This window comes from Apostichopus japonicus, chromosome 2 (assembly GCF_037975245.1).
Source record: "Apostichopus japonicus isolate 1M-3 chromosome 2, ASM3797524v1, whole genome shotgun sequence".
Lineage (NCBI taxonomy): Eukaryota > Metazoa > Echinodermata > Holothuroidea > Aspidochirotida > Stichopodidae > Apostichopus > Apostichopus japonicus.
Window position 1 is genome coordinate 26,905,907 of NC_092562.1, and position 24,508 is coordinate 26,930,414.

General features: G+C 34.8%; 1 protein-coding gene across 1 annotated transcript; it reads left to right on the forward strand.

The window, feature by feature from the left end:
• Positions 1-2,610: 2,610 nt before the first annotated feature.
• Positions 2,611-23,579, forward strand: LOC139984481 (angiopoietin-1 receptor-like). The gene is made up of 11 exons (XM_071998399.1): positions 2,611-2,779; positions 4,489-4,593; positions 7,724-8,047; positions 8,900-9,166; positions 11,027-11,161; positions 13,270-13,419; positions 16,290-16,430; positions 18,888-19,031; positions 19,607-19,900; positions 21,816-22,130; positions 23,491-23,579. The coding sequence occupies exons 2-11, from the start codon at positions 4,518-4,520 to the stop codon at positions 23,562-23,564; spliced, it is 1,920 nt and encodes a 639-aa protein (XP_071854500.1). The 5' UTR covers positions 2,611-2,779; positions 4,489-4,517; the 3' UTR covers positions 23,565-23,579.
• The last annotated feature ends 929 nt before the right edge of the window (positions 23,580-24,508 follow it).

Below are 24,508 nucleotides of genomic sequence, written 5' to 3' on the forward strand. Positions count from 1 at the left end.
GTATTTAAAACATAAGAAAAACGTAAAGAATAAAAAGTAAATGTAAAATAAAAATGGACATCAAAAAGTAAGAAACAGAAATATAAACATTAAACAAGCAGTATATACAGAGGAAAAGCAAACCTGTCCGTATTAATCCATCAGTGTTATCGAAAACACGAAGAAAATAAAGAAATGTTTTGTTCTCTAATTGTCATTTAAAAACGATTTCTTCAGTTTTTTAAATAGTTTCTATCATCTAAGAAAAACAGTACTGGCGAAACGTTCTTGACCCTTTGACTGATAAGCCAATGTTATGCAACCACGTACAGCACCGATAAAGTGATTTGACGATAATTCATAACATTCAAGCTTATTTATGTAGTCGCTAAAAGGAGAATTTGCAGTTCTGATTAGAGCAACTTATAAGGATTGTGTGGAGTTTTTATGTCGATCATTTTCCTCCGTCAGTAAATATTTATTTACAGTAAACCTGTTCGGTTATTTTTGTAATTCTAAATTTTCAAAAAATAAATATATTAGTGCTGAAATATAATAATGATTGTCAGAGTACTTATAGAACACTTTATCTCATCGTTGCATCAGAATTCTTATTCCCTTTCGGAGTGATATTTCTTCATTGAAGTGAAAACAAATGTATATTTTTTTTTACCATACTGGGCTTAAATGCAAACTTGAAAACATAATTTCCACACGGGAGAAGCATAGAACCGTCTATAGTTACAACTTGAAGTCAGTTTGAACTTGGTTGCCAAGATATCAATGTGTAAATAAACTACCAAGAACTAAGACTTTTCTAGTAGCTGAAGTAGTGGCTTGCTTAGAAAACTTGCTGCTCAATTTTCGCCCTCATAGCATTTTGTATCACAACGAGAAATATTGTTTTCAATTTTGTTCCATTATGTTAGCCATCTGGCAATTGCAGCGTGAATCATGTCATCAGGGCACTGATAATTTTATTGCTTTAATTTGTCATTTATTTATCCATACTGTATCCTCCTCCTGTGATCAAACTTCTGGAGTAGTTGAAGGGTTAAAGGTCAATTTTGACCAAAATTTTTAGGTCATTCACAATCAAAAGAATGTATGAATAGGCATAGGTAAATTAGAGTGCGACAGTCGGACATTTTCCAACTATCGTCAGTTTTAACAAGATTGGGGGGGGGGGTGAGACACCCCACACACCCCTTTAGCGACGTCTCTGCGCACACCGATGTCGTTTATTTAAAACAAATTCTTGCAGCTTACGACCCAAAGTATACAATTCTTAAACAAATTCATTGCATTTATATAAGTCGACCCAGAAGGCTTATGTTTCATAGATATCGTTTATCAATGACACTCCCGCGAAAATGTAACGATAATGGACAGATATAATGATCTTCGAGATGCGTTTTGCCAGTTTCACAAGACCCCTTCAAAAAAGGGGCGTCGTTTTCTGTCCGTTGCATCATATGACCGTTTAGGAAGCGGAAAAAAGCATATATTTCTTGTTGAATGTGAGTTAACGACAGCCACAGGCAACCATGAACACCTTTGCATTTTCTTTTGAAATATAAGTTAACAACACTTGACAAGAAACGTGTTGAAAGTGTTTTATGGCCAAACCTACATTACTTGGGAAGTGTTACCAAACAGTAAAATATTTACATACATGTACTCTAATTACTCAGCGACGCTGTAGTTCTATGAAACTTCCTATAGAATGACGTCGCACTTTGGACTGCAAGGACATCGTCAGAGCTAATTTACAGACATTGTCGTGATCGAGAGCCTAGATATAGTCATGTTTTGTCATAATATGTGAGCATAAGACTTGCAGTTATTGTGAAAGCTATGGCATCCGGTAACGATAAGAGAAATACCAAACACGCCAAAACTAAAGAATTCAGCTAGGCCTTCCTTAACAAATCCCCATAGCATACTCAGGGTCGTATTTAGACATGTGGGGGCCCATGGGCAACCTTCAGTAGTGGAGGCTCACAGCACCCAAGTGTTCGCCGTCCGAGGAAGGGTGTAAAGGGACGGTTCCTCCTCCCCTTTGGAATGTTTTGATTTAATTAACCGTGCTTAGATGCAAAATGGTGCAGTAATTTGTGATTTTTGAAGTAAATTTACGTTCAAGAATTTTCATTACGATATGTAAGCCTGTTTGCTTCCCCAATTTTCATTACAAGCAAAAAGGTTGCTACCACCTCTCTCAGTACAAATGAACAGATTGATACCACCCCTACCGTATGCAAATTAACAGGTTGCTACAATATCTCTCAGTACAAATGAGCAATCATGATCAATCATAACAATAATACTTTTCGATTGATGATACGTGTCAGCCTACATTTTCCTTAGATTTTTTTCATGAAATATGTGGAGGCCCCTTGTTGTGGGGACCATGGGCAACTGCCCACGTCGCTCATTCCTAAATCCGGCCCTGTAAACAGTATTAACAAACAAGGCAGGATAAACGAGGGTCAGAGGGGCACGTGCCCTTCCAGTTTTATGCAAACATTTACCGTTTATGCACCGTTAATTAGTATATCTCGATAAAGTGGTAACTGGTTTTGTTATCGTTACAATGTGGTGTCCATTCTACTCTACCGTACACAGACTCCACATAAAAATAAATACACCTACAGGCTAGGCAACTAATGTTTTGCACAATTTACACGAAAACATGCCGGAAGAGAGAGCAGAAGGCCAACCATGTACATACCCAATGAACCATTGCACTGAGATACTTTTGAACGATTTACAGGATAGTGACTAGTTTCCTGCAGCGGTAAGTAATCTGCTTATTGTGTGTGGTTCAATCACCGGGAGGTGATTTTCAAACTTTGGATAGGCCTGGATATGTTGACCGAATTGCTTGCATACAGTTGTTCTGCGCAGTTAATGAATGTTCACATGTGAAGCATTCATATTCGTTACATGAGAAATTGGGATAGGCCAACAAGCTTATTAGGCTAAATCATCACCATACGCAGACATGGAAACACAATTAGCTTGAATTGGGATCCATATAAGTAGCCTAGTCCTATCCTACTCCTAGGTCTTATACACTTCAATCTACGGTAGCCTTGTCTAGGGTCGTTATGTTTAAAGGCTAGGGGCATTTCGCGTAGCCTAAGTTAGGTAAAGTGTTGTTTTGAACTAGTGAAACACAGGCAACAGAAGTGTAATTATTCTACGTCAGTAAGAAAACAAATTTCAGGAAGAATTTTTAAGAAGCCTATGCAAAACTGGCAAACTCTTTTGGTCAACCAGACGTAGTCATAGCCTAAATGGCTATTCTTATTTCAGTTCATGATCAAATTCATTAACTTAATTTCCTAAAAAGGATTGGAAATTAGTAAGATAACATTCATTAAAAACTTGTGCATTAATGGCTCACAGGGAATTCTAAGACACTCCAAACCTTTCCAATATGTGGCTTCAAGTTGTTGTAGTGTTTGTGGTGATCACGGTCATTGTCACTTTTTTGAAATTTTGTACTGGTACTGTAGGATGTAGTAGCCTAGGCTCCTTAAACCTAACTTTTTAATATAACATAATTCCATTGGAAATTTATTTCAAATTTGACAGTAATATTTGGATGAATATTTTGAGCAGCAAAAATGTATTCAACATTGCTGTTCATGTAATCAGTCAATTGGGATAATTTTTCTTATTAATTAATCTTAGCAATTTGCTACAGTCAATGCACATGTCTTCCTATATCATGCTTCAAAGCACTTGTAAGAGCAGTATGAACTATTCCTAATCGTTTTCAATTGAAACTGCTGGTCAATACAAGGGCTTTAAAGCAGAACATGAAAGTATAAGACAACTTGATGAAAGTAATGATTTAGACCTTCTGATTCTGAAAAATATAGCACTTTGAAATACTTGCACACTTTACTAGGCTATCTGGCTAACTCTCTGTTTATCTGGTAAAGTCATGAAATGTCCAAAATGCATGTTAACTGTATTGTCACATCCCTATTCCCTACATTTACAATATTTATAGTACACTGATATATGCTCACTCATCAATATTTGAGTTTTCAGATTAAAGAGTTTTTAACAAAGTCCATGTACATTACTAAGTAATATAAACCTTCCTATAAGCACTATAGTTTCAAATGCCAGTTTCAAATGCCAGCTAATAGGACCAGATGCATTTTCTTCAATTCACTTGACATGTTTGGAAAGAAACATTTCATGACCACCATGAGAAAGTGATCAACCAGTTTCAATAGTGAACCTGCATACTTTTAAATGTTGTTTCCTTCAAGTATCAATTGTGTATTGCATTGAAAAATAATCATTTTTGACAATTCTTTGATTTTCAACAACTGTTTCTGAGATGCCAAACAGTCAACAGTTGATTCAATTCATCAGAAATGTTCTGTTTAGTGTAGACATAGATAGTCACCTGTACACAACATAGTGTTACGGAGGTTTATGATTGTACATAATATAAATATCTTCACTTGAATTTCCTCTCAGGTTTAACAAAGATATTGTCAGAAGAAAAGATGACTTACAAAGTGCAGGTCATTGCTGTAACTACGTTGCTGCTGTGGCAAATACTCCTAAATTATGGACAAAATGGTAATGTTGTATTTTTGTTGTTGCTTTCACAGCAGTCCATAGTGTTGACATGTTATAAATTTTGTAGCAATGCTATGCCTATACTTGTGATATGAAATATACTAAATAGTAAAAGCAACAAAACTTCTACCCTTGCAGTATCAAAATGTTAAGTTTACTGTAGATTATCTGGATCCTTTCAAGACTTGCGATATCAGCTAAAGTGATATTGATGTAATTATCCTGATAATGCTGGTGCATTGGGTAATGTACATCAAAAATCATGTTACACTATGTAAGCCATTCAATTTCCAACTCTGTTCACCTCTCATTCTTCAAGAAAATCAGGGCTATACATCATCGTCTCTTTAGTGCCTTTTTTTTCAATTTGAAACGGTTTCTTCAATTCCTCTTCCGATTCCCTTCATCTATGGTAGCTATGATTTCATGAATGTAATTTAAGCAGGAAAGAAAAATTAAAACCTTCGTCAATATGTTTATCAGATATTCAATCTCCCAGATCCTACAACAACGGTTAGGTGTATGTTATTCAATTACCGGGAAATTCAACATCCTGTTTTATATTTTTATATCTACATGGGTCTGTACTGTTTCTGATAAAAAGGTTTACTGTTTTCCTTAACCTTTAGCATGCAATATACGCACTATTGAATTTATATAATGGGTCTTGTTGCTAGTCTCAATCTTAAGAGGAAGTAACTGTATGCTTGCATACAGCAGAGTCTTACTGTAGCTTTATTATGCCTGTATATATATCAAAGGTTACTGTCATATTGGTAATTTGAAACATGTCTGAAGCTGTAACACTTCCGTGTTACATATGCTGCTCAAACAATGTGCATTGTTTTAACTGGTACAGTGCTACATATTACTCCAATCTTACCTTTTGGAAACATAAGATAGGAAAACAATGTCCCCATTTATTCTATTTTGCCTAAATGTCTTCTGAAATGAAGAATTGTACCAACATTCTTCAATTATGAATGGAAGGGCAAAAATGGTATGAATGGATGGCTTCAGGCATTTAATTAATTTGGATGTAAAGTAAATCATTAAAAACCACAGCTGTCAGTCTAGGTTGTATTTTTGTATATCCCTTTCACTTTTTGAGAAATGAACAGCTGCGGTTAATAAGTGGTTTCTATGGAAATCATGACGATATTTTACTTGTTTACGTGTTATGTTCTTGCTGTTAACATATTAAGTGACGGGTCTGTATATAGGTCGACCAATATAAACAAGGACTAGGTAAGTTATCCCGACACAACGTTCGCAAGACTTGGGGATAATATTTGTATTTGATTGCATAAGATTTAACGTTTACATTTATTTCCGAATTATGCAAGGGCAAATAGTGTTGAAAGTCAGTAAGGAAAGTCCTGTTATTTATGTAACAATGAAACTCCTAGACCTAAATTAAAGTTCACACTTGTTTTTTTGTGAATAACAATACACACCTTTACTGCAGAGGCTTAAGAAAGCAGCCAATCCATTAAAAACATTATTTCTAATCAGCCGTATTACAGGGCTTTTGATTCCTATGGGAATCATTATGATTGTTTACTTGTTTCACTTGTTTTTAACTTTATTATGTTTTTTTGTTCTTGATGTCTACTGGCAGTAAACAAAAGCCTTATTTTTAACTGCTATACAGCAAATTCCACTGGCATTTAAGTCAGTAAATAGCCAGCATTTTGGGAGCTACCAAAATTAGTAACAATTGAATGTTAACATTTTTGCATGAACACACTGGATTACAAAATACCATAACATTTCAAATAACAAATATCTGATTTATCCTAAGTTAGTCAAGCTGCTTTGTTTTAATAAAAACAAAAATTGCCAACCCTGCTTTCATTTTACAAATGCAAGTTACAGGTTTGCAATCACACGTGTAAGGTATATGTGAAATATTGAATATAATATACATGATATAATGAATACTGTGCACAGCAGTCTACAGTACAGTGTGAACACTATGTGTTATATTGTCAACGTTTTGTAGTCTTAACTTCAGAACTGGTTTGTATGTTTTTGATTTTTTGACAGAGGCAAAGTGACCTGTGAGATGGTGATGATATGTGTGATGGCATGTGAATGTGTATGTATGTGAGCCCCTGTATGTGAACACCATAATTTTAAACTAGCACATATAGATTAAGTTCATACTTGGTATGTGTATTGATCCCCATGCTGTGTGCAAACTACCTATTGAATTGAATTGGTGGAGTCACATTCTGAAAACCTTTAAAATATGATAACTGTATTAAAGGTTAAGCTACAATGACCACAAATGGTATAGAGTGAGTACAAGAACAAGATAATGTGTGGTCAATATAGGTCGAGTCTGTAAACTGTGAAAATGTTGAATGAATTTTATGCTAGGAAAGTGGATCCATGTTAGTAAGTAGAAGGAACCTGTTGAGCTTGGAGAATATCTAAGGTCATTTCAAGTCAACTATGTAGACCCTTGTAAACTTGATAACTTAAACATGTAAAGCTTGAATTACTATAATATTTGGTATTTAGGTCTACATTAGTGAATACCAGAATAAGTTTGCTTCTTGGGAAGTCAACTGTCATTTGAGATTATTAGAAGTTAAAGTCTGAAAGCTCTTGAATACACAAATGTCTCTAGTACAGCATGAATTAACATGTAAGTTGATATGGAAATCTACAAACAGTGTGGACCTTGCAGATAAATTCATGTGAGTAATGTTTAACACTTAAAACTCTAAACAGTATTACTGTTCAAGGTTCTTGAATCTAAAATGAGGAATTTATCACTCAGCCACTTGGCTCTCTGGTTTGTAAGTGAGGTTGTTTGTAATTATATATTGTTATATTATGGTTATTTTATGGTTATATTATGATTCAGAGCAAATTGTTTTTATGCCATAATATTTATTGGTGTACTACTTTCTTTGTGACCCTGACCCCCAATAATTCCAACACAGGTGGGAAATATCCTAGGAAATTTGATTGCCTCATGTTATAATACAAAAAATTGTTTAAATGTAACAAGAGGATAGTATAAAGTTAAATATAAGAGCATACATCTGTTTTGTTTGCAAGAATCTCATTGTATTCTTTTCTTTTCAATGACAGTTAACATGTTCTCTCTCAATAGAGCCAGTAAAGATGACTTTACTCGGAGTAAAGCCTTTTGAGTCTGAAAATACTAAAACACACTACCAGTGTCACATTAGCGAATCCGATAATATTGCAGCAACTGCCCATGTAGAGTCTTTCAGGACAGTTTGGACAAGGAATGATGCTAATGAAAATGTAGATCCACCAGCTCCAGCCTGGAATGCTGGTGGTGCTTATAAACATTGGAGGGTAACATTGGACAATAATGGAAATAATGACGCCTTTGGGGTGTTTGGATGTGAAGCTGCATTAAATGGAAAGATCACTACATCAATCTCCGGGATATTTATGAGATCAGATGGTGAGTTACTCACAGCTGTAGTTATTGGCCTGTCATACATTATATCATTACATAATAATACAACGTTATCACAGGTGGTATGATAATGATATGTGGACGTTTTACTGCAGCGTGTTTAGAATAGATTACATAATATGAGCTTAACACATTACAAGTCTCCTGTTATATTGCATATATGCATATATTGCATATTTACAAATGTATTCCTGACAAGAACATTTTTTGGGGGAACAATATTCAAGCTGGGTAGCAAAAGTGGTTGAAGTGATGACATAAAACATTATAGTGCAATTAAGGGTAGGCATTGGTACTGCTAATAAAACAATCTGGACGATTGTTGCACTATACTTTCAACATGGCTTTAATTGCAATGCAGTCATGTGGATGAGGATAATGACGGTGTAAATGTCAACTTCAATATGTACAGTAACAAGACGACATTTGGTTGAAAATGCAAAGCAAATGATAAAACGTTACATGCTTCTTTGCACAATTTGCATCAACTTTATCTTGGACCCTTTAATGCGATTCCATACTTGACACTTGATCCCTTTGTGGCATCAATCTGTTAATATCCAGGAGAATGCAAATTGTAAAAATACAGCTAATTTTGTATCATACCATTAAACCGTTCTTCTAGAGTTTTACTGAATGTGGTTGCTGTAGCATTAAGTTATTTGAGGCATTTATGTTATTATGTTATAATATAAGCAGTGCTGAAAAATATTGTTCTTACAATAGTTTTGTTAAGAACTTGTTAAATGTTTGATTTAGTATTTAATACCATATAGATTTTACACAGGCCAATATATATAACTCATGTATATATTGTTACAATGTCCTTGATTTCAGCCGGTATTGTACCCAGTGATGAGCTGGTCTCATTAACTGTCAATGCGGGTGATACAGATGTAAGCATTGGTATGAAGAGCATCGGATCGAGTAATGTTGCAGGCTTCAGATGGTTGAAGGATAATGCAAGGAACAGTGTTATTAGTGGACAAGATACTTGGGTCATCAGTGGACCAGTTGAGGAAGATGATGCTGGTGTCTATGAGTGTCATATCCAAGGCCAGAGGATTAATGCAACACAAGGTCTAAAACTGTTGATAGTAAGAGGTTTGTAAATCACTTACATATTTCAGATATGAACTGCTTAATAGCCATTTACTAAACACATCTTTGTTTAAGAGACATTCGTTATCATAATGTGTTAAAGCCCAACAGGATTGTGGTTCATGACACCATAACAATCTCATATTAATAAAATATAGGATATTCTGTAAGGTCATTTGACTATCACAGCTCTATGTCTTGCGACTAGATTAATGGTTGTTTCAATTTGTGAACTATTTTTAGCAGATAAATCCTTCCTTTCCCCATTATGAAGATCGCGAGTGGTGATGTTTTCATGGAAGAAGTAATTCAAAACTTAAGTTTCCTTGTATAACATTGCATGTTATATTGCTGTATCCTTGGAATGTGGTTGATTTGAAATGTTGACACAAAGTGTTGATCCTCACTTCATCACTATTGTAAGAAAGCACAGAATATATATGGACATTGAAATCTAATTACACTCACTGCCACACCATTAAGTCTGACAATGAGAGTGTTACAAGCTTAATACCATCTTGCAAAAACGCCAAACTCTGAACATTTGTGTTCTATGAGATTTACTAGATTTCAAAAACGTTAACATTCTGAAAATCAGTGTTTTGCACAGTATGCTTCTTCCCTGATAAAATGTCAAAAGTCTGAGGTAATGTATCTGTGCCAAACTGCAATAATCTGAAAATTTACTATTTTGAAAAGATTTACTAAGTGTATGAACTGTAATAATCTGAAAATTGTTTTGTAGAAATTTGCTTATTGTGTAACAAGGTACAAGTATAAAACTTGCCGTTTCACACACTTGCCAAGATCTTGACAAACATCTACAATCCGGCACTTGAAACAATATTACTTTGTGTCGTAACATCCACAAAATGTATTTTGCCATTCACAGATTTTCTCTTTTGTATTGCCATAATGACATTAACTAACATGCTGTTGCCAGATGCACCTATAAAATGTCACCAAGTTTTAAAAAAATTGTACTTCTACGTTGTTTTTTAGATGTTGGTTGTTACTTCCAGATGCCAAAAAAATCCAGCACTTTCGTTAAACTATGAACTTTAGTAATTGGAGTACACTCTATTGGCCAATAATCAAATTAATAGATCACCTTAAACTGGTATTTAATTTGAATAATATAAAACATCTGACAATATCTATAGAGTTAATTAAAACATTTAATTCACTTATTTGAAATACTATGAAGAATTTATGTTATCTGAGATAGATTACTGTACCTGCGGTTTGAATGGGGTTTTTATGAACATCCTTCACAAAGTTAAATTGTTACAGTCCAAAATGTGACAGGTGAATGCTGCAGTTACAGAAATTACTTCTAATTTAATATGGACTAATTATAGTTAGTTACATTTATTTATGAACATCAGATAGGTCTTTCTTTCATCTGTAGTTTTTCTAGGGGAATTTCCTTTATCAATATAAATGTTTTGTGTTGAATAAGCATCACAAGTAGTAAAGAGAAGCAATTGTCTCAATTTTGTAAATTTCAAAGCAAGTGTGAGATCAAGGAGAGCGTTCTTGAGAAACTTGTGCATTGCTTAAAGAGAGGATATGATCAAAATGTGAAGGCGCAACTATTATACAAACAAATGATAACGGTCTGTATTTCAGACTGTTTTTTGTTTCCAAATTCCTACCTTTGTCACTGTGGTATGTAAGTGATCACACCTGTATCAGCAAAGCCCATTGAGACCAGATTAGAGATCGTCTGGATACAAGAAGTTACTACATGTACAGTAAAGTGTACAAAACTTGTTCCTGGCTGGTACATTGTGATCCAAAATGTGAAATTGAGCTGCATATCATAATTTTTATCTTTGCATGATCTTTTCATAACACCAGCTTGTCCAGCTCAACGATGGGGTCCAGATGCTTGTCATGGTATATGTGATAACTGCTATAACGGAGGCATTTGTGATGAGACTAGTGGAAAATGCATTTGTGCCCCTGGGTTCAAAGGAGCAAATTGTGAAGAAGGTAACACTTTTCTCCTTGTTTAACTGAAAGCAAAGGTATACCTGACATATCTTTATGACAGATAGAGATTCTACATAATGCACTTTGCAAATCATAAAAGGAAAAAAAAAAACAATTTATTGAACTTCCCACAGGTAGTCCATTTCGCTTCTCATGCTAAAGATATGATGTTGATAAAGAGCAGGAAGCAATTGCTCAAGTCTACAGTTTCAAAGCTTAGACCTTGTATCTTGCATGTAAAGGTATGATGTTGATAATAAAAACAATAAAAACCAACAACAGCTATCATATCTGCAGAATAAAGGCATTTCTGAAAAAGGGACTTTTAGGCCTTATTTGCACATCAGTGTGTCCAGAAAGTTGAAAATCCAATGTAGATTATATACTTGTAAGTGTAGTAATTAATTTACCTAGAGAGTAGCAGGAATGGTTTATAAGTATATGCAATCCTATTTTGTAGACAGGACCTTGTTGTTATGATGGTGATGGTGATGGTGACGGTGACGGTGGTGGTGGTCGTGATGGTGGTGATGGTGGTGGTGATGGTGCAGGTGATGGTGGTGGGGATGTTGATGACGGTGGTGATGGTGGTGATGATGGTGATGCAGGTGATGGTGGTGTTGATGGTGGTGGTGGTGATGGTAGTGGTGATGGTGGTGATGATGGTGATGCAGGTGATGGTGGTGTTGATGGTGGTGATGGTGGTGGTGGTGGTGATGGTGGTGGTGGTGGTGGGCCATGGTGATGGTCATGGTGATTATTATTATATCAACATCTATAACATTTACAAATATACTACAATTGCAATTTACCTTAACATAAACCTATACCCTTGGTAGTAACATGACCTGTTGGACATCAGTAAAATCAGCACAACTCATTCAATCAAGTTCCCATGAAACAAATGCCAATTGAATTCAGTTATTGATAGCCAACACTTGTGATTAGGCTGCATATGGTTGCACGGATCCTCAAATATGGTTTTTCAGTAAAATACATTAAAGCAGGGTTTGGTTTTGACTACAAAGGGGTTTAAACCTGATGTAAACCGGTCAAAACTAGGTTTAAACCAGTCAAAATTCTAAAATAAAATACATTTTTTTCGGTGTCGGACGTACCCGTGCAAAATATTTGAACACCAACCAACAATGTAGTGGGAATATGCAAAATGTAATTCACAATTTGATAATTAGTATCAGACATATTAGTTGTATCTTTTCACTAATTGAATGATGCAAGTTAGGTAGCTCAATTGGGAACAAGTGTTGAGAAACAGATGTTTTAAAGTTGGCATTTTTTGGAGATGTACTGTACGTCCGACACCAATTGTACTTTTTGACCAAATTTCATTTTTTTTGCCAATACAGGTAGGGGATTTACACCTATTAACAGAATTGCCCTGTACTGATAAATCAACAGAAGTCTTGAAATGCCTTTTTGAGCTGTAGTAAATTACTTGTTCCAAGTTCAATTGCAGTTTAACTTTACACTGTAAATTGTAGTTAGGAAGTTTCATGGAAATTAATATCTGTCAGTAGGCCTAAGCTTTAATAATACTGTATATCTGTATTCCACATGTGTCCTTTGAACAATGCTTGATAGGGGCCTACTTGGCTTAGATACTTTGCTGTAGATGAAAATCTCTTATTGGGTTGACAAACATGTCAGTTTATGCACAAAATTAGTTTTGACCAGTTTTGACCACTTTTAGGTGGTCAAACCCCCCCCCCCCCGGCTTAAACCAGTTTAAACTGGGCGGTTTAAACCACCTTGGTTAAAACTGGCCAACCCTGCATTAAAGGGTGTATGTATCCTATTTTGTCATTTTTAAATAATGTCTTGAATGTGTTGATGACACTGAGGTCAACTTTACTAGCCTCATTATAGGACATTGTTGAATACACTTGAAACATTCAAAAGTATGATAATAAACCTTTGCACTTTTTGTTTCTGATCTAATGTTTTCAAAGATTTAAGTGTTCTGCACATGACTAAAAACATGCAGCTTCTGTGTTGACTGGAAACCAATGAAGTTGCATATCCATGACTTTGAGATGCTTCTCACGTGACAAGGGTGGAATTTTAATTAATTTATATTTTTCTGTTAGGTTGCGGAGGTAACAGATATGGGGACACATGTGAAAAGCAATGTTCTAGCACCGACAAATCTGGTAAATGCAGTAGTTACCTCTTCTGCCTCGCCCACCCATATGGCTGTAGCTGTAATACAGGATGGAAGGGGTTGGACTGTCTTACCGGTAGAGCTTTACTTTAATATTTCATTATATGTTCCTATTCCACCATGCTAGTGTAAAGGTTTTATCATTCATAATGTATAGTATATTTCAGGTATGTATGGGCTTTGGGAGTTAAATTCTGGTTTGGATACTGGCTTTGCCAGATGCAGCCAAAAATCCATGATCGGATTTTGGAAATTGACATTTTCTTTTGGGAAAGACTGGTAGTGTGGGAGAGGGGTGGTAGAAGTAGTAGTGATGTAATAGTTTAGCGAATTTATCTATTTCTAATGATTTTGTGCAAAGAATAACTATTATTAAAACCCTACTTATAAGGCTACAATGTAAAACCCCACAAATATAGTCTGGCATTCTCTAAGGCATATTTCCTATCGACAAGACATTTCAGGACAACCTACTGCACAGTGCACTGCATGATGCCACAACTGAAGAGAACCACAACTGGAAATTAGATTAGAAATACAAATATATGTAATACGTCCCAGCCCTTGAATGGTGACTGACCATGAACATGTTGCAAATGATTTAAAAAGTCTAGCATTTTATTACAAAAATCTCGAGGTAGTACCTCAATGTCTATGACAAAGGCTTTAAATTTCCTTTTCAAAGTTATGTTTCATGAGGAAAATAATTTGTAATACATTTTTGATGTTTAATTGTAAATGTTGAACTTGTTGAAGTCATAACAGTTTTTGGTGAGAGCTGAAACTGGTCAAACAAAAACTTGAATTTAGATGTTATCTCAATAGGTACAATTTCAGTATTGGTTTTGAAGCTTCTAAATTTACAAAAAAACCTACTTCCAAAACTGTGTTTTTTCAGGGGGGGGGGGGGGGGGGATGGTGCATGATTTGTTTTACATTCAATTAGGTAAATATATTGATCTTAATAGTATGTAGTCAAATTAATGTTGTTCATAGTTTGTCATAGGTGGGGTGGGTGGGGTGGTCTACATGATGTAAGGACACACCCGATAAACACAGAGAACAGAGTAACTACTGTAAATCTGAATTTTTTTTTAGTTTAGTTTAGTATATAGAAAAAAAGGATCAGGAGGGACTATGCGCTATTAAGATTACAGTAAGAACTGAGGATATGTGTAATCAAACAAATCCAGTTGCATTTGATGAAATTGCACATTTATTCAGTTCGTACTGTATTCCTTAATACACATGCTACCAATTTATCATATCCGCACAATTCAGTTTTCACTGTGGTATCTCTGTATGAATCGATTGAAGGACATCAAAAAAATGCACAGTACAAGAGGATATGTCTTTACTTGCCACAATTGAAAAGAAAATCTTGAAAAGCAAGATGATGTTCCATCTGTTATCTCTTGACCACCAACTTGACTTGAATGTAAGGATGCCTTTGTGGTTCTGCACTGATAGTTATATAATTCATTACTTAAGCAGAGGGTGCTTAAAACTAGATAACATGTGCTAAAAACTTAAAAATTGGTCAAACTATTTAAATTTATGCCCAAATTACATAACAAAGGCACTATATGAATGATAAAATATGTATTATATTGTTATTAAATAAATGTGTTTCACGCCCCTTTCTTATATTGGAAGAGTCCAGATACATTAGACATTATATGGTTAAATTACAGAGAAATAGGAAGACACTACCAGTACATATAATCAATTGTATTATTTGAGACCTAATTTATGTGTATCACTGACAATTAACAGTTCACTGTACAGTATGACGACTGATCTGTATCTTTCCATTTTAGCCAAAGTACAAAAAAAGCAACAGAAGGGAGGGGGTGGGGTGGTCATTTCAATATTTACTCTAGACACATTTTGGAGGATTTTTCATGTTGTTCAATCTGCAAGCACTAGCACAAGTGGTCATGGCCCTACAGTGAAGCAATCATATACACCACCCGTGGTAAGACAAGAAAACAATGAAACATTTGTAATCTGATCAAGTCTGTCAACAGCAAAATCAGTTGTACTGTAAAATACAGTAGTCACTTCTACTGTGCAGTTCTTGCATGATACAGCTTATTGTATGAATGTAAATTAAATGGTAGATATACTGTGCATTCCACTTACATGCAACAGTTGTCTGTTGGTTGCTCAACTGTCCCTGCACATATTCATTATAAGACAAAGGTTGCATCCTGATTGATGCAATGTGAATTTTTTGGGCGAAAGAATCAAATTAGACACTTTATCGTCATTCGAGGTTTGCAAGGTTCATTTACAGATTAATCTATTAAATTAATCACTGTGCATGCAGCACTATATGAGATTTAGAGTTTGGTGTACAATGTACTACATTCATAGCCTATTACTGTCACATTCTTGTTGTTTTAATGGGATCATTGTTTCAGGGATTTTAACTGCAGTAAATGTAAAAAAAACTTCCGGTTACCGTTTCGAGATAATTGTTGATTATTTTCCTCTTACACCTTCTAATATATCATAACAATAATATAATAATATTCTGAGATCACAATTGTATGTTTGAGCCTTATAGATTGTTGGTTAACCCCTCATTTAATCACTTCATATTATATCATATCCTATCATATTATATCAAGTTTTACAACTTTTTTTTTCATTAACTTGATGAATTCGAAAGCTAGGATGAATCGACATTATTTTTAAGTGTTTTTCAATAGTTTAATGTAGAATATTGTTTTTTTCTTAACAAGAAAAGTACAAAATGAACAAAAAAAGTACACTTACTATGTTACTTGTTGCAAATGCAACCAGAAATTGCAACATGAAAATCATAGAATATGAAAGTAATTAAGGGAGACTGCATTCTAGTTTACAGATGAGTTACAACTACCTGTTCTAGCTGTCTTATTATTTTGAATAGTAAGTTGATCTCTTCTCATCTATCAGCTTGTGATCCAGGAACCTACGGAGCCAGCTGCCTACAGACATGCGACAACTGCCAGTCTGATGCATGTGACAGATATACAGGAAGCTGTACTGGAAGTTCCACTAGCTGTGAAGTTGGATGGACAGGGAACAGTTGTCAAGGTAACACATAAGTAAGAATTGTAGCACCCACTGTAAATATAAAAATATAGAAGTAAGAGAATATTACCAGCACAAACATAACTAAATTCATTGTAAGTCATAAAAGTTATAAACATCCCCATCTCATTTAAATTCATATGCTAGACAAATATCATACTTTAAGTGTAAATGCCAGTAGTATAGGAGAGACCGCTCAAACCTCGTTCACTGATGGTATTTGCGTTTTTTGTCATTCCCTTTTTTTCTTTTTTCTTTTCTTTTTCGTTTCTCGTCAATTATTTGTGGACTAAAGTAGTAATTAACATTATTTTATTTATTGCCTGGTATGTCTGGCTATGAGTTCTATAATTCAGACTTTTATAAATATATAATACACCTATGTATCAATTTTACAAGTATACTTTTAATAATATATAAATATACCTTGGCTATAACATACTTTTCTAACTATATAAATACGTAGGCCTAAATATTAGTTTATAAATGTTTAAATACCTATATACACTTATATGAATGTATTAAGATCTAAGCTTAAATCTACTTTTACAAGTATACTTTATCAATATAATTGTATACCTACATCTATGATTGAACATGATGTATAAATACCTATATATACTTTAACACCTATATAAACTTGCTTTATTTCCCAATTGCCCTTTAATGAACATAAGTGAAGACATGCTTTAGAAAATCATTACTAGAGATAGGAATACACTAGAGAGCTTCCCATAGCTTTATTTTGCACACAAGACAGCCTGCATCAATAAACAACCTTTTTCCGAGGGGTCACAGGAACCTTTTTTTTTTTTTTTGGTCTTCAAAGATTTGTTTACATTCAAAACACCGGTCGTTTTGACCTTTTTTTTCAAAAAAATCGTGAGAACAGTGAAAAATGTCAGTCAACCTGACCCTATCTTATACAACTATCTAATACATACAAGGAATCAAATCAGGAGCCTCAGAGGCATATGTAGAGAGATGGCTCTATATTTGGGGAAAATATGTCAAAAAATAACGTTTTTCGGTCTATGTTAAGGCCAAAAAACGGTCAACTTTCTGAAAATATTTCTCCCGAATGCCTCACCCTACAGAAAAGATTTTTAGCTCTCCAGAAGCGCCACACTGAAATTCAACTCTACATAGAAACAATTGAGCAATAGCGCCTCCACTTTGTGAGTAATCCCTAGCAATTCAACTCGAGCATTTCTACGGTATAGAATTTCGGTCAACCACAGTTGATATGCTTGCGTCGTTAGGGTCAATGCAATCACTCACGTAAATGAAACGGTAACTATTTAGCACATATTATCATGGCTAAATACTTCTAAGAGGCGTTAGACCTTCTTTTTATGGGCAATTTGACCATCAAGCCTTTGGAGAAGAAGATTCTGACCATGAAATTCTGAAATTCTGATACGGTAAGCCGCATACTGTATGCACACTGTTTGCACACTGTATGTACAGTACTATGTATTGTGTATGTAGCGCAATTGGTATATATAGACTTACCGTTACGCGTGGCTACCAATGTATTACAGAATACATTTGTTTGTTTGGAGGGGGGAAAATCAGTCATATTCCTCACATTCAAGCATCAAATAATATTTTACTTATGAAATAACATGTCTTGAACTCATCAAACTATCAAAAGTCCAGCAGATTTCATCAAAATAATTTCAAATGGGCAAAAAAAGTGCATTGTTTGTATCATAACCTCATTTGCATATTTACATATCTAATTAGCTCAATTATAAAAAAAAATTATAAAAATTAAAACTTCATTTCAATACCTATCTGTCAATACTTGGGGTCCCTATTGACAAAATGAACAGATTTTAAGTAATTACAATGTGTAAATATTTTCCCCCAGGGGGACAATTATATGATCACAATGGGCATATACACCATGTATTATTAACTTTCAGTTTGCCATCCACACTTACCCACCACATTTAACCACCACAAAAAAAGTGTGAACGGTCTCTTCTATACTACTTACAATTAAGTGTGAAGTAGACATACCAATGATTGTCATCAAACTTGGTATCATGTTGTTAATGCATAAACAGTGGTTGCACTTTTTGTGATGAGTGCTAGCCTTTCTCACCTGTGTTATTAATTTATATGCAATTAACCAGATTATGAGTCAGAATCATCTGCCTTGACAGTTTGGTACATTTTGCACTGGGTGAACCAAAATTATATTTAAAGGGATATTAAACTGGTGAATGGCACTGATTCATATGTTACATACATTTTTATATCTGTAAGGCAGCATGAATAGTTCATTGTTAGTCCAGGTATCCTGCATCAACAAACAATAACTCTACAATGACAGTTACTTGAAACATCGTTTTCAATATCCGGAGAGGAAGATATAATATTTCATGATATGCAAAGACACACTAATATTTACTGCCAATGAAATGAAAGGTACAACCTATTAATTTGCAGAATGTGAAGGGGCACGATATGGGAAAAAGTGTGCAGACGATTGTCACTGTTCAAAAGAGTATTGCAACCAAGTAACAGGAGAGTGTTCTGAACATTGCAATTCTGAATGGGTTGAACTTTTTCCACCAAATTTGTGTCAGACAGGTAAGAAAAATTCTGGTTAATATGCAAACTTGACCAACAATTTGTATTATTTATTGATTTACAAAATTTGTAACACCTTTCAGAGATTATCTAGTTTGGATGCTATAAATGTTCTTTTAGTTTGTTATTGACTATACCATGCACATTACTGCTAAATCAACAGAATATTACATTAATTTCCTGAAGTGGAAAACATGAAATTGTTAGAATTATGATAAGAGTTAGTTTCTAACCTCATCGTTCTGCCAGATTGTTCTCTGTCATTATACTGTAGATTATCACTATTAAGATTTAAGTGTAGCAACAGCACATTTGTCTTGGAATATATTACTAAAGGTGTACTCCTTGAAACCTGGGGGAAAGGTGGGATAATGACAATATGATTAGTTTGTTTGCAATAATATATTTGTTAATTTATAAATTCATTAAGTACATCGCTCTTCACAATCTCAGTACATTTTCATAAAATATTTATCTTCGCATTGTTCTATAAAACACAGTGGAGATTTATCCCAGTATGATATTCTATATATTTTAATGCCACTATTATTATTTCTCATTATTTTCTCATGTAGGTATAATAGATGCCGCCTATCCTCGTAAGAATCCTGGAGTAACAGTTCCTGTGACTTGCATAGCTGCCAAGGGTCCAAATCCTTCAGACATTTCTAACTTAAATTTTGTTCTGCCAAGACACCATGAGAATTTAGATGACAATGGCATTTCTCGTAAAGAGGTTTTTGGTAATGCAACAATAAGAACTGCTTCATTCACGGTAGATAATGTCATAGATGTACAGACACTTTACTGTCAGCTGAGGAAAGATGGTCAACAATATGCAGTATATAACATAACTATAGATGTGTTTGGTGAGTAGCATAATTGCATCTGTTACATTTGTACTTTAGGGTCAACCGTGGTCTCTTTAGAATTGCTAAGTATTAAGCCAGAAGGTGGTAAAGTCAATTTTTTTGTATGTTTGAAACACAGTTTGCAACTTTTAACAGTGAAGCTAGTGAACTACCCAAAACTATGGAAAAATAACCTAAAGGAGGATGTTAAATATAAATTACACTAACCATGATATGACATTGTCGTTAGTTCTTGAGAAGAAAGTTTGAAGTTTAAAATGATGTAACACATACTCTCATGCTACGTACTTGCTTTATTTATTTTAGTTACATTTGGAGATTTTATTTCTTATTACTCTTTTGAAATTGGTGTATCAATGAATTTCATGCTTCTTTTTAACGTTACAATTATTACAACGTACCAATAGGTAAACTGAGTTGAAATGTTTTCTTCTTTCCTTTATTTTACTTAAATTTCAATCTGAAGACTATGTAGGGCAACATAAGTTCCAATATTAATGTTGTTTGATTTTATTATGTGGCATATTGGTCCATTTACTTTGGTGAGTACGAGTATTATATTGTTTTTGGTATAGACAGTCAACATGTGTCAGAATCAAACCTTTGAAATATGATACCTACTGATTCAATGTTTATATAACGTCAGTCTCTATAAATGGTTCCTTGCACATTGACAAAGATCAAAAGTTATATTATGTCAACATAGTTCAGACTAAATGTTTGCCCATGGTTAAGGTTGCACTTTGCTTTTAGTGTAGGATTTTCTTCACAATAATGATAAACATGTTAAAACTGCTTTATCAAAAAGTAGAATAAAGTGAACTTGATGATCAGGTAGCTCACAGTCAAGTTGTATTCTAACAGTCTGGCCTTCACAGTATGTTTATTGCTTCGAAACGTCATTGGATCGAAACCAAAACCACCCTCAAGAAGCAATTCTATGGTCACAGATCCACAGTCAACACCATGAAGACTGAGACCCCAGTTGGAGAACACTTTAACTTTCCCAACCATACCATTAACGACATGTCCCTACAGGGGATTGAATCCTTAGGTAGCCGTCCTGACCTAGTACGAATCAGCAGAGAGAGGCTTGGATGCAACGCCTTCGCACCATTCAACCTCATGGGCTCAACATTAAAGAAGGACATGACTAACTTTTCTTCTGTTCCCCCTCCTTCTCCCCTTGTTCCCCACCCCCCCCATTCACTCTTCATCTCACAGCTCTCTTCCACCCCTTTTTTTTCTCCACACCTTTCTGTCTTTGTCCTTCTCCAGTTTGTTCCCTCTCCCCTTCCCTTAATCCTCTCTTTGTCCCTCCACTGTTTATCTCCTACCTCTCCTCTTCCCCTCTTGGTTTCTTTCTTTCTTCTCTCCATCCCTTGTCTACTAATCCCCTTACATATATCTCTTTCTGTTCACCATGCTCATTAAACTGTCTGTATTCTGTGTGAGGTTTTGTTCCTTCTGTTACTTGTCATTTAGCCTTTGAAGAAGATCCTGCTAGGATCGAAACGTCAGGCCAACCTACTTTTACACATGTTCATTGCTTGCAATTATTGCAATATCATTTTAAGTAAAAATTGCAACTGATATGACTAGCTATTAATTACACTTAATTGTACACACCTTCATAGAAATTTAAATGAACTTTAAATTTAAAGTATCAACAACATTACCAAATGCAGTATTTAGGTTATGTGTACGTCAGTTGTATTATCACCAGATATCGATTAGGCCTACTATACAGCTGACTTCAGAACTACAATCCATGTCCAACTGTAGACATTGAAGAGAAAATTACTCATTCTCTAATGGTTTTATAGTGTTCATTGTATAAAGCATTAGAATGTTGACATCTGATGAAACATTATCTGGGTTTTCTTTACTACTTTCCCATTTGGGCCTCTAGATCTGCCTGTACTGAAATCTGCTCCAAAAAAAGGTTCTATAACTAATTCAACGGTCACCATCAGCTGGTCAGCCTGGGATGAAGAAAATGAAGATGGGGACCCTCCTGTCATTGGGTATACACCTTACTACAAGCTGGCATCAGAACAAGATTGGTCTATCCAGGATACGTCTACCTCTATCAAGGCCTTGAATTTCACATTTACGGCCCTCACACCAGAGGAAAGGTACTCATTCAGTGTAGCAGCAGTAAGGGAAGGAGAGATGGGAGAAGGTCCAAAGAGTCCAATGCTGAATGCTACTACCATTTGTACAGGTATTTTGTAGTATATTACATCACAGTGCATAGGCTAATAGTTATTTGTTACATCAATGTGTTGCTTTTGACATAACCAAGTTAGCGCATGTGATACTAAATGCATTTCTAGCCAGTGTTAAATGTTGTTGATTTTGTTCTACCCTTCTAGATTTAATTTTGCCATATTATTGAAAAGGACGTTTTGATAGTTTCACAGCACTCCTCCATGAATTTCTCACAGTGGTCTGTGAGCAAACATATAATGATAGCGCTGCGACAATTTAGTTTTAAGTCAGAGACTTCATGATTTATTGGGAGGTATGCTTGCTGATCGGTAAAACTACTCTACACTCACTATTAACTACCACATATCAACTACTCCAATACTACTGGAAATCTTCTGAATGAGTATACAATGTAACCAACTACATATTGCTACTGTATGTACTTATGGAAAATCTACTGCTGACTTCCAAGAAATAAAATATACAAGTTATATTACTTTAGGTATGGACCAGGCATGGGCCAGACAGGACATTACTGTGTCCCTCATTTGCACTCTCTCATATGAAACAGAGGCAGGGTTACTGATAAACAACACTGTGACATCACCAATGACATCATACTCAAGGTTAATTTCTTGGCAGTGATCTGTGCAGATATATATTACAGACAGGTGTAGGGCTCTGCTGTGGAGAGTAAGGTCAAAGTGTTATTGTTCTACTGGGATTGAAAAGTAAATTATTATGATTTATTGTGTTCAGACTGGTAAATAGAAAGTTAAGTAATTCTCTGTGAACTATTATCTAGGAGGACTTCCAGTCTCTACTCCTTGCTATAATGTATTGTAAAGGTAAACCTAGGGTAAGCTATAGGATGGGGTATATCTCTGTAAAATACTCTCTGTTAAAAATACAATGCAACTGATTATTCAATGCAATGAAACCTCTACTCTATATCAAATTTATTACATTTTTGTTTGCCTGTCAGCATTCGTTGATAATGACAGTAACCTTCCCTATGTTACTTAATACCCCTTCTGCAATTTACTTTAAAAAAGTTTGATATTAATATAAAGTTCACATTTACCTTAGTTCCATCTGAGGAAAGGCCAATTCTCAGAAACCTACACATTAGGTTGCACCCTTGTTATTTTCTTCTTCTAGAGCATATATAGTGAATAGATAGTGAATTGTTAGAATCTTAAAAAAAATGTTTGAAAAAATGACTTCCAACCCTTTATTTTGCAGAGTCTATGGCACATGTCAATAACATAATGTTTTTATTAACTAGCTTTATATTAAAATACTCAAAGGAAGGTCTACTATTTTATACAGAATTAAGTTACTAGTTACTTCAATCTATTGATCCTTTTCAGTTCCATTAAGTGGTCCAGAAGAAGTTCAAGCAAATGTTGCTGGTGAAAGGCAAGAAAATGTAGAGATACTGTAACTTGGCAGGTATGTCAAATATAAGCTAAATTCTTTTATTAACATGCATATTGCAGATTTAACACTATTCACTTCAAACAAGTCTAGTCCCATATTGTTTTACCTTTTTTGCTAGTTTAGTATCCCTATGGTAATAGTTTTGTTAGTTTATTAAGTCTGCAAAGTTTTGCTCTGTTCACGAAGATAAATTTCACAAATTTAGATCACGAATCGGAATTTCATAGAGGTATGAAGAACATTGCTATGGTAGTATCTTTCTCTGCAATCCCACAATGGATGCTGGTTTTGCAATGTTATCTCCATTTTCCATTGTTGTTTTGATTTCACAGTAGATGTGGTAAACAGTAAGAGTTACATATTGTATTGATTGCTTATAATCAAGCAAGGAGGCCAGTACCTTCTCATATACAGTTCTGATTTTCTTCGCATAAATGGAGCAATGTACATGGACATTTATTGAGTTGAAATGAATAAAATTGGTGAAGTGAATTCCACAGCTGGCATGAAAGTTGATGTATCTGGTTTGTCCTGCTTTGCTATGAGGTTGAACTTACATTTTTAGGGTTGTGCACAGAGCTATTAGTGTAGATTTTGGTATATTGAGAGGGCAAGGAATCAGTTAACCATGCCAGTAGCCTTTGCTTGCTTTTGTTATGATAAAATTTGAGGTACTCGTCTGTAAACTTTAATTTCATACCGAAAAATGTTAATAATGTGACATAAACATATAGTTGTATGTAAATTGATGTCATTCCAACTCTTTCCATATATTGTGTAACCACGCATACCAGGTACCGGTAGTAATACATCATGGTATCTTTCTACTGACAAATTACTGTTCGTAAAATCTTGATGTAAGGTACAAGTATTAGATAATCTTCCAGTTAGAGGTATGTAAAGATAGTTGAAAGGAGGATCTTACATTTGAAAATGTCTACTGCACTG

Excerpts from the sequence above, each read along its gene's own strand:
- LOC139984481 (XM_071998399.1), top strand. The coding sequence starts at position 4,518 with ATGACTTACAAAGTGCAGGTCATTGCTGTAACTACGTTGCTGCTGTGG. Across the intron at positions 19,032-19,606 it reads ACCAAATTTGTGTCAGACAG|GTATAATAGATGCCGCCTAT; the intron begins GTAAGAAAAATT and ends TTTCTCATGTAG. Across the intron at positions 19,901-21,815 it reads CATAACTATAGATGTGTTTG|ATCTGCCTGTACTGAAATCT; the intron begins GTGAGTAGCATA and ends TTGGGCCTCTAG.